This window comes from Haliotis rubra, unplaced genomic scaffold (genome assembly GCF_003918875.1).
Source record: "Haliotis rubra isolate DU_JTF1 unplaced genomic scaffold, ASM391887v1 Scf6, whole genome shotgun sequence".
NCBI lineage: Eukaryota > Metazoa > Mollusca > Gastropoda > Lepetellida > Haliotidae > Haliotis > Haliotis rubra.
The window spans coordinates 3,079,775-3,091,823 of record NW_025767301.1 but is presented as its reverse complement, the minus strand read 5'-3'; the positions used below and the strand labels follow the sequence as shown (position 1 = coordinate 3,091,823).

The 12,049-nt window shown below is 41.3% G+C and overlaps 1 protein-coding gene across 1 annotated transcript in view; it reads right to left on the bottom strand.

The window, feature by feature from the left end:
* Positions 1 to 11,351, bottom strand: part of LOC124255374 (synaptotagmin-17-like) — a 97,599-nt gene extending 86,248 nt beyond the window's left edge. Inside the window, exon 1 of the mRNA XM_046689270.1 lies at positions 10,721 to 11,351. Within this exon, the coding sequence (XP_046545226.1) occupies positions 10,721 to 10,739 (19 nt within the window). The 5' untranslated portion in view covers positions 10,740 to 11,351. The remainder of the gene's footprint in view (positions 1 to 10,720) is intronic.
* Between the last annotated feature and the right edge of the window lie 698 nt (positions 11,352 to 12,049).

Below are 12,049 nucleotides of genomic sequence, written 5' to 3'. Positions count from 1 at the left end.
AGCATTTAATAAGTGAAATAGGCATGAGTTACTGGGACCAATTCAAACCCGGAATTCTTGGGGTTGGGAGTGGGTAAAGCATTTAATAAGTGAAATAGGCATGAGTTACTGGGACCAATTCAAACCCGGAATTCTCGGGGTTGGGAGTGGGTAAAGCATTTAATAAGTGAAATAGGCATGAGTTACTGGGACCAATTCAAACCCGGAATTCTCGGGGTCGGGAGTGGGTAAAGCATTTAATAAGTGAAATAGGCATGAGTTACTGGGACCAATTCAAACCCGGAATTCTTGGGGTTGGGGAGTGGGTAAAGCATTTAATAAGTTAAAATAGGCATGAGTTACTGGGACCAATTCAAACCCGGAATTCTTGGGGTTGGGAGTGGGTAAAGCATTTAACAAGTGAAATAGGCATGAGTTACTGGGACCAATTCAAACCCGGAATTCTTGGGGTTGGGAGTGGTAAAGCATTTAATAAGTGAAATAGGCATGAGTTACTGGGATCAATTCAAACCCGGAATTCTTGGGGTTGGGAGTGGGTAAAGCATTTAATAAGTGAAATAGGCATGAGTTACTGGGACCAATTCAAACCCGGAATTCTCGGGGTTGGGAGTGGGTAAAGCATTTAATAAGTGAAATAGGCATGAGTTACTGGGACCAATTCAAACCCGGAATTCTCGGGGTTGGGAGTGGGTAAAGCATTTAATAAGTTAAATAGGCATGAGTTACTGGGACCAATTCAAACCCGGAATTCTCGGGGTCGGGAGTGGGTAAACCGTTTAATAAGTGAGATGGCATGACAGATGATCACAGTATATACTCTCATGCACCGCCCGGTGTCACAACTTGCCAGCGATCTGTTGTTTTAGTCGTACGCCAATTTCCCAAAGTGCCACATGAGATTCGCATGTGGACTTCATCTCCATCACATAAAAATTGTATGAAGTTGAATATAACATAATTATGGAAACGGTAAGATGTCAATCGATTTATCAAAGCCGCAGCTCCTATCAACAAGAAGTAAAAGATAGTTCAGTGTACCAGGTTCATTGTTATAAGAAGCTATGTCAGACGGTTCCCTTTAAGCAGAGATTTCTTTTGATTAGTGAGTATGTGAGTGAGTATGGTTTTACGCCGCGTTTAGCAATATTCCAGCAATATCATGGCGAGGGACACCAGAAATGGGCTTCACACATTGTACCCATGTGGGGAATCGAACAGGGGTCTTCGGCGTGGCGAGCGAATGCTTTAACCACTAGGCTACCACATCGCCCCTCTTTTGATTTTGAAAAGGGTTGTGCCACGTTTACTTACTATTCATGTCTTACATAATTAATTTCTGTGTGACCAAAATTCCAAAATGTATGATGGTCAGTAATACTGAATAGCCATAAAAACCCTTTCGACAGTAATAGGAAACCTCTGCAAAAACATAGAACCGATTGCACCACTCCGTCTATGTCATGGGAAGTTTACATTAATTTTATAAGTCACTATTTATAGTGAAGATGACATGTGTGGATATGGTATCAGAAGGATGATCGTATCCTGCCTCACCGATGGCTACCGTCACAAACACATGCAAAGGCTTGTCAATTGTTCACCTGAAATGGCCATTTTTCCTCAAGAAAATGAGAAGGATATCAATCTGATTCTTCAAGAACGGGATAACGTCTCGCCATAACTGTATCAGTTATGTATATTATCTACGTTCTATTATGATTAATAGCCTGTATATCTCGGAGAATCTTGTTTCAGTTGGACGGCTACTTTTAGTTGAGCTGGGCTCAGAAGAAGTCTGTTGTACGGAATAGGTTCAGGCCATATCGTACTATATAGAGATGTTAATGGATTGCACAGTGTCTTGCCAGTGGCATGATTAAAACGTCTATACTGAAGGGGCGGTGGGGTAGCCTAGTGGTTAAAGCGTTGGCTCGTCATGCCGAAGGCCCGGGTTCGATTCCCCACATGGGCACAATGTGTTAAGCCCATTTCTGGTGTCCCCAGCCGTGATATTGCTGGAATATTGCTAAAAGCGGCGTAAAACTAAACTCAGTCAGTCAGTCAGTCAGTCTCTATACTGAAAGCTCGTCACGTACTTCTCTACACTAAATTGCTACACTGGGAGACAGGACAGAAGAAACTGAAACTCTTAGTTGATTATAACTGATTGTTAGTTCGAAATTAGCTCAGCTACTATACTATTTTAGAAGAAAGAACTGTATTGGCTATGAGACCGCACTCAGTACAGCTTCTTGGTTTAATTGAATCCAGCTATGTATTATTGGAAGTGGTTAATGGTGCTGGTGTACATGACTACAATATATAGTGTGTGTTACGTTACATAATGCACATACATACAATGCGATGCATAACATACGGAAGATATGTGTATGCGGAAAATACTCAAGTGTCGAAGGTGAACAAATCATACCATCATACCCCTTACACTAAGGGACCGTCCATATGGTTGGGGTGGGGTGTGGGGTGTGGGGTGTGGGGTGTGGGGTGCGGGTTTGTGATGATGTTAAGGGAGGGGGTTGTAACCCATTTTATTCTGGGGAGGTAGGGAGTCACGTGTACAAGGGGGTTGTCAGCAATTTTGTACATATACATATTAAAAATTATGCTTAAAAGTTATGGGAAGGAGGGGGTGTCATTGATTTTGTACATGACATGTAGGGGGTGTCACTTACTTTGTATACAAATTTTAGGGGGTGGGTGTCATTCACATTGTACATGCTTCTCTATAAAAATCATCATCACCCCCTCTAGCCAGAAAATATGAACGGTCCCTAAGCTCATTCAAAATACGTATCCTCAAGTTACCTTTTAAAAATATCTTCCCTGTTTTATTCTTTCCCACGTGACCTTTCAGGAAACGAGAAAATAATTGGTTAAATGGTTAGAGTAGGGCAGTGTACCATCTTTGAAATGTTTCATTAAGTAAATCAGGAATGGGATAGTTAGTACATCATGTGAATATTTCTACTTTTTATAATGAAAACCCTAAAACCAAAATTGTTTTTGTAACATCTGTTTTGCGATGTGGCGTCATCGCCCCCATCATCTTCTCATCACTAACTTTGTCTCGCTCGTGAGTCTGGAGAAATGGAAAATGGATGGTCTGTAACCAGTGCCATCAGTTATTGAGACGGTACTGCCCCTTGTTACAATCATACAGAGTGATGACACCGGGTGTTCTCGAGATGTGTAAGCATTTCCTATTGTACCTGATTTCATGTTACATCGTATTACCAAAAAGACCCGTGAAGATCCGGGTTAGAATTGGTCTTCAGTAACCCATGCTTGTCGTAAGAGGCGACTAACGCGATCGGGTGGTCAGACTCGCTGACTAGGTTGACATCGGTCCCCAATTGCACAAATCGATGCTCAAGCTGATGATCACTTGATTGTCTGGTCCACTCGATTATTTACAGACCGCCGCCATATAGCTGGACTATTGCTGAGTGCGGCGTAAAACTAAACTCACTCACTGTTACAAAGAAACAACAACAACCACCTTTGACTTCCCAAATGACATCTGGATTGATTCCAACTCTGCTAAGTCACGAACTGTGAGATCTAATGCCAGTATCATTTAGCTTAGCTCCCCACAGCATCCGGAACAGCATTTTAATTTAGGTGCACAATACATGATGAAAGGTTCAGCCCTATCTGATATATGGGGACAATTTGGATAATCTCTTTGTCAAAAACTCTGTTTGGTGTGGTATGAGCAGTGCAGGATCAGAAATAGCGCAGGCTGATGTGATATGAAAAGACTGAATATTGCAATACTTGACCTTTACCACCTGCGAAGTGAACAAGGGCCATGCAATATTGTCTTACAAAGGACGCCATCACAGTGATCAAATTAACCAGACGCCATGCTAAGCCATTGTCAACATTGCGACGTCCATGGACAAGTCTGAAAGTACAGCTCATAATCCAGTGCTGTGCATTTGTCCTGGCCAAGCAATGTCAAAGGAGGAGATTAATTAGATGTCAAACAACTGCGGAACTGCAATAACATGGAAATACCCACTGAGGTCCGGCAGTACAGTTGTGTTCTACGTGGAGAAACAGCAACTACAGTGCCATTCCATGCTGCGGTAGTTGGACTGTAGGCTTGATGAGTAGCAGCTAAGGGCAGGTCGGATGGGTGGTGACAAGAGTAACTGCCATTGATGGATGGGGGATTAGTTGACTGACCAGTGGGAGGGACAAAAGACTGCAGGTGTGCTAACTTGGCGAAGAATGGTCATATCACGTTCTGCAAGAGGTTCCGATCCTACACGCCAGTCGATACCATGGTGATACTGCCGGGTTTGGTTAATAATGAGTTTGAATCAGTTATTATTAACAAGTGTCAGGGTCGGTGTTGAATGATTTGTTAGGATGGTGGAGAGAGATGTTTTTAAATAGATAGGGTCACCGATTCACTTGGGAAGCTTCAGCCAATTCAATTTAGCTGGTATCCATGGAAACAGTTCTCATATACATCATCCTTTCAGCAGAAACATAACCTATGCACTTCACAAAAGTACGTCGTCATATCAATAATTTCCATGGAAACAATTTATCCTAACCTCGATATGATATAACGTATCGCTAGATCAGAGGAATGGCGATACATCTGTAATTTCCGCGTCGGAAAAATCCGTTTACAGTTAAAACTATGACATTATGTTCTTGGCCTTGATTAAATTCACCGTATAGATACAATGGCGGATGTATGGACAGGGAGAATGGAAGAGCAAGGAGAATACTAAACAGTCATCACCCACAATGTGTTTGTTCCCCAAATACGAAGCTCAAATAAAGGGTGTGTATGACAATGTTTCTATATTTACGCCATTACGCCATTAGCGCATCAGCTATTTTCATTACATTTTACCTGAGGTGATGATAAATGCGATGTTATACACAATGAAGTCACGTTAACATTAGTAACAACAACATATAGTTATCCGTAGCGTCTGACAAGCAGAGCGTTGTTAAAGATCCGCAAGTTTTACAGTTACTTGGTTTCAATAGTCAATGTGGGGCGGTGGGGTAGCCTAGTGGTTAAAGCGTCCGCTCGTCACGCCGAAGACCCGGGATCGATTTCCCACATGGGTACAGTGTGTGAAGCTCATTTCTGGTGTCACCCGTCGTGATATTGCTGGAATAGTGCTAAAAGCGGCGTAAAACCATACTCACTCACATACATTCAAGGCCTTTGTTCAGTAGTTTCGATGTGTCAGCATCGGTTTATATGTCTTTTGTTTAACTCGTCACTGGAAATATTCCATCTAAACGACGAATATCTGCAAATAATCGAGTCTGGACCAGACAAGCCTGTCACTGACAGCTTAGGCAGCATCGATCTCCGTAACGAGGATACAATGAGGTGGATCAACCAAGTCAGCGAGTCTGGCAACCGGATCCCCTCAGTCATCGCTTAGGACAAGCATGGGTTGCTGATGACGAATTCTAACCAAGATCTTCCAGCATCAGTGTTCTGGATACAAAGCAATAAGGTGTGATGACATAAACTGGCGCCATTGACGTTTTAATCGAGATTGAACTGTCACATTATATAAAGAACTGTGGTTTAGATGCCCAGTAAGATGTTCAGTTTATTATTGTCGAGCTGACTGGAGAAGAGGATTCCGATCAGTAGCACAACACCAGCGTGGCTGTCTCTAGTGAAATGTCACAGCTTGTGTGCCCAAGGCAACTTTTTATGAAACCATCTCGTCTTGGGAAAACTAATGATGGAGAAAAAAACTCTTGGGTGCTCTGGGGTCCAATTATACTGTGCTAGGTTTCTCCATACATACGGAAACAGCTGTTTAAAAGGCTCATCTTGAGGAAACTCACATTCTTATACGTGAGGGGTCTTGTGTACAACTACTCCATCGCTAAAGACATCTTTTGAAAGGCGTATGATTGGTACGAGTGATAAAATGCTTTCGCTTACTTAAAAACCGTTAAGAAAATTTAACGAGATGTGTTTATGAGTTCAAGAAAACACGATGTGTTTTATGGGGATAATAAAAAACAACACATTCTATGCATACTGCTGTCAATCAATGTTCTTTGATGTGTCTTGTCAAAGAGAGATTGGTTTATATTAGCAGCTCGAAAGCGTGCCTGACCATTAATGATGTAAGTTGGATAACTGTACAAACCTCCAACTTAAATGACATAAATATGCACCATTAATGATGAAAGTTGGCTGGCTGGTTGGTTGGTTGGTTGGTCGGTCGGTTGGATGGTTGGTTGGTTGGTCGGTCGGTCGGTCGGTTGGTTGGTTGGTTGTTGTTTAACGTCGTATTCCAGCTATATTGCGGCAGTCTGTAACTAATCGAGTCTGGGCCAGACGGGCCAGTGATCAACATCACGAGCATGATCTACGCAATTGGGATATGATGTCATGTGTAACCATGACCACGAACCTGAGCACAGTTCGTCACCTCTTACAACAAACACGCGTTGTTGAAGACCAAATTTAACCCGGATCTTCACGGGTCAATGATGAAAGTATTTTACTTAGAAGGATTACTATATAAAATGCAACTCCAATAGTTATATACACCTTTGATGATTAAAGTATTTACCTGAGACGAATAACAGTATAGATCTCCAGTTCAAGTATTGATATACAATGAGGATGAAATTATTTACCTTAGAAGGTCAAATGTATAAACCTTCCCGTGAGCTATCATTAAATACAGCAAGTCCTCTTTCTTTTAAGTTTGAACTGTGGGTAGCCCAGTGGTTAAAGCGTTGCTCATCACGTCGACAGAACGGGTTCGGTTACCCACATGGGTACAATTTGTGATATTGCTGGTATTGCTGGAATATTGCTAAGAAACCTAAACACATTCACTTACTCTCATGCTTTCAGTCACTACCTAACTCCATACTATGTTCAGTTATGACGTTCAACTACAACGCATCCCGCTCTATAATGTTTCCTTACAGACTGTTTGTTGTCTAACGTAGCACTCAGCAATATGTGACGGCGGTCTGTACGTCATCGAGTGTTCACCAGAACGACTGACCTAAACCAATACCCACCAACAATACACACATTACATATAATATGTGACAACTACAAAACGATTTTCGACTGTGGGATAAGTAAAAGCAGCTAGCATTGCGAACAGTGTAGACACATGCGACGTTAATCTGCAAACCGTCCAGCCCACAAATTGTGATGTCACATAAAAAGAAACATACATTTAATGTTTTCAGTTTTATTTTTACACACTAACTATACTTTTTATTTAAATGAATCGCAAACAATATGTTACAAAACTGTGGTCAACGCTGAGTGCTTGAAGGACATTGGCTTGTACTATCTGACCTCAAAGCGTATGGTTCCCCGAAAGGGGCCTCAAGCAATATCTGCATCCTATGACATAAACCCCCACACCACGTGAGTCATTAACTGCATGCAACGTGCCCAGCTAATGGTGATCGGCTGTTGACATACGGCATCAGCGAAACTCTGCTTCCGGTATGAAGAAACCTCTTCCGCTTGTAACTGGCCAGAAATGACATTATAGTCTGAATATCATGGTCATTGACATTTTCGTAACTCATTCCATTTACAACGATAACCATTGAAGAAAGGGGTCAAAGATACACACTGAAAGCTTGTTTCTTTGTTCATTGGTGTTGGCCTCTCTCCAATGTCATTCTCGAGCGACTGTAATCGACTAGATTCGAACTGATTCTTAAAGTCCACGATGACCATGATGTCTAAGATCATATGAGTTGTCAATCATGTGTTCATGTGTTCATGTGTTCATATTCACTGACATTTACAGGGGATGTTTGGACGCCATTTGCTCAGAGCAGGTAATATGCACCAAGAAAGACACATTCACTGGCCCATTGTAAAACCAGTGCCATAAACGGAATAAGTCACGCAAAACGTCACACTAATCTTTATGAATGTAGGACGGTCGTTATCCTAATTGTTCATGCAGTTTTGGGTGCATTGTCTTCAAGTAACAACTCTATGGTTTTGTGCATGGTCGTTATCTAGTCATCTGAGGACAGGTCTTAAACCAACCAAGCATACACGCCTCGTTTCGAGTTTTGAGAATGTGTAGGTGAGATCCTCTAATACCAGATAATATGAAGGGATGCCTCCAGTCTTAAGCCAAGGACACGAACCACGTTTTCAATTACATTGATTTCTGTATCATTGTATAGAATAATTGGTATCACTCATAGGGGGACATGTCCTCCATCTAATTGGAAATGTATCCATGGAAACAAAGTAATGGACTTATCGTGTTTTTATATCCATTGTCTACAAAGCAAACACCTTCTCTAAACTTCGCTGAGAAGATAAACACAATTTCTTCTGTAGCAGCTAAGCAGAACTCGACAGTACACAACAAAGACTACCAGAGACAGCTGAGTGTGTATAAGAAGGGAAATATCAATCGGACATCATAAAGAGTCTCCAGGGCTACTGGCATCTAGGCTGTGACAATGTGTAATGGTTTGAAACAGGTCTCCAGCGAGAAGACCCTTACCACCAGACAGCTCTGAAGCAATTGTCAGGGCAGGCCAAGCTACCATTCCAAAATGTGTAATTGGCCTCTGGGATTTAGTTACGTTTAAAGGCTTGGAAGCCTGCATAATCTGTCGCTTGACAGGTGAGGTAGATACACTTGGACGGGTGAGGTAAATACACGTGGACAGGTGAGGTAAATACACGTGGACAGGTGAGGTAAATACATGTGGACAGGTGAGGTAAATACACCTGGACGGGTGAGGTAAAGACAGGTGAGGTAAAGACACGTGGACAGGTGAGGTAAATACACGTGGACAGGTGAGGTAAATACACCGGTACCTGGACAGGTGAGGTAAATACACGTGGACAGGTGAGGTAAATACATGTGGACAGGTGAGGTAAATACACGTGGACGGGTGAGGTAAATGCACGTGGACGGGTGAGGTAAATACACGTGGACAGGTGAGGTAAATACACGTGGACAGGTGAGGTAAATACACCTGGACGGGTGAGGTAAAGACACGTGGCGACGGATGGACATTAACTAAGATATATTATGATGTACACAAGATGACACCACGAGACTAAGATAGAGACGCTGTTGATGATCGTAATCACAAGCGATAACAAGCCTGTAATCATCTGTGTTGTCGCTCTTTCATATTTTTATTTACTTGAACTTCAGCCGTAATACATGTTTCACATGCGACAAATAAATTGTGAGATTGCCATCAAAGGGCAGCTAAAAACACACCAGTTAAAACAAGCATATCTAAGTACTTTTTCAGGAGTATTATCAGATGTCCTCGACCCTGTGTGAGAATGGACGATCTTCTCGTTCTCTAACACCTGTTATCATGAAACCTGCATTTAAACAGATTTTAATGACCAAGAATGGTTTCCTGCATTAGACATATCAACAATAAAAGTAGACTGTGGACACTCTGACATGACGTTGCACGCACAGGATATTTGACGAGTCGACTAACTTGATTGTTTATTTTGGTTAATTAAGAATCATAGTCATTGTTGACAACCCGATCACGTGCAGCATATGAACAAATGTGCTTCACGCCATGGCATTTGTCCAGTGTTGATTCCCTCAATGGTTGAGTTTCAAACATATTCACCACTGGTTTGTCAACAAACAAAAACACACCTTCATTCTGAAGCAAAATATTTGCCTGAATTATATATTGTACTCGTACACTAACTCACTGTGATAGATGTTTGTTTTCTTTCTTATAAATCCAAGATTATACAGAACAGCCAGTATGATCTACCATTTTCTGTCTGTCTGTCGATCTGCAGACAATTTCAATTAGCAAACATGCCATACATATTTTATAATGTAAACTTCTTCATCCCAATTAATATGTGTATATAATACCCCGTTTGAAACGCAATGCAAATGTATGGTCGAGAAAAACTGCACCAAGAATTTTATTACACGATAACAAATCTTTCAGGTGTTTAAGTTTCTTTACATTGACTACAATATGAACTAGAAAACAATAATTATACAGATGACGACATTGTTAAGATATGTTTTCAAAAATAACAACATATTCAACGACCTTTCGCACGTTCAATGGAACGGCCATACTGGCTTAATAATGCGCATTAGTGAAATTTTACTTGCTTGTAATACGGATGAGCCTCGCCTTATATTGACAATCAATAACCAACAAATACACTTCTAATGCTCTGTCAATCTAGCGTCAGCGCCTTCATGCCATAACAGGTCCATTAATTTCAAGATCTAAGTCATTTGATGTACAGATTCGATAACGCCGGTTTTTAGGTAAACCGATACACGCTTGAAATACGCATGCATGTTTTAATTCATCGATCATGAGGTGTTTGTTCGTTCTGTACATCTTGGCTAAAATGCATTATCTGCCATAACTTATTAAGCCATCTGATTGGATCACTCGCACCTGAAGGTGATATCAACTCGCGCCTTTAAGGTCTTTGATAAAGATGCTTTATATGATTTCACATCTGAAATTCATCTTAAATATATGTCTGATATCAGCTGAAGATATGCAACTTTCCAAAATATATTGTTGCATATGTTCATCACAATAGCAATGGGATGCATTTAATAAACGTGACAATTGTAAATTCCCATTCTTGTGAATAAATATTCATAATATAAAGATATTGGAAGAAGATGTTATCAACATAACTCACCTGCAGCTGACATACTCATGTTTGCGGGAAATCCAAGAATCACTAGGAAAGAAATCCCATAACTCGATGACAAATGCTCTTACGGATGGAGAATGTTCCCTAGTCACCAAGGTCCTAATCACAAGAAGCACACCGCTCTCATAGTCATGGATAGGATATCACTCGCTGACGGTGAATGGAATCTTCCAATATGTTCCAGTTTTATGGCCAATATGCGCAGCACCGTTTGTCAAATTTCTTACTGAATCATCAAAAGTGAGATTGCAGAAGCTTCAAATGTATTTGGCGAAAATAATTGTCTCAAGATTGCCAAATCTGATCACCTGAGCTTCAACACCTGGCTAGAAATCAACAGGTGAGCTAAATTTATTCCAGGTGAGTTTTGGAATCTGCAGACCGCCGTACGTATGTTACTGCAACCTATTGCTTAGCCGCGATTCTTGCAGGTAATTCTCCTGTCAAGGAAGGCTTGAAAGAATCATTAGAAACGGGAAGGTTCCATTGTGACACCACGAGCAGACGACAGAACGACAGCGCGCCGCGCAGGGAGCAGTCGAGCCCGACTTATTGATCATTACACCTCCCACACGAAGTCCATACCAGCTAAACAGGGGCTGTTGATCTTATACAGCATTTCTGTTGTCTTTGCCCAATTAATGCAAATTTACTAGTGACAGAATTCGACTACATAGTGAAGACCTAACAATGGACGTTTCATTGCAGACGGATCGATTAAATCAGCTTGGCTGGATTATATGCTGAAACAGAGGTATACGGTGCCCATCCAGAGCCTGCACGCGTAGATGGATTCTTCCAAAGTTGTGGATATATCAAGTACGGCATGAATATATCAAGCATTTAATCTATTGATATGGGTATTGAGTGATGTTGAAGAAGGACCTTTCAGAGGCATAAGCCGTAACTTGAGACAAGCATCTTTGTAAGGAGATCCCTCTTCGAATAAATAACAGAGCTGAGGACACTCCTTGAAGTCATATATGTGGTGTTAAGGCAACACAAGGTGCCAGTCAGAGCGATAGCGTCATATGACGTAACATGGCTGAAGGGGGCACCTCATTGTGACCATCCCATCATGGAGTCCGTGTTCACAGGCTTCAATTACCCAAGAAGAAGACCGATTTTCACTTAGTAAGCTTTATTTAGATAATGGACAAGGTCAACAGATCTGAAAGAACACATTCGAAGTCGTGAAGATTTTTTTAATGCGGTATGGGGCCAGTAAAGGTCTTACTGAAATTGATTTGAACTTTGATAAATGGTTCTTTGTGCAACATATGAAAGGATAGAAATGGGTTTTTTAAAGGTTAT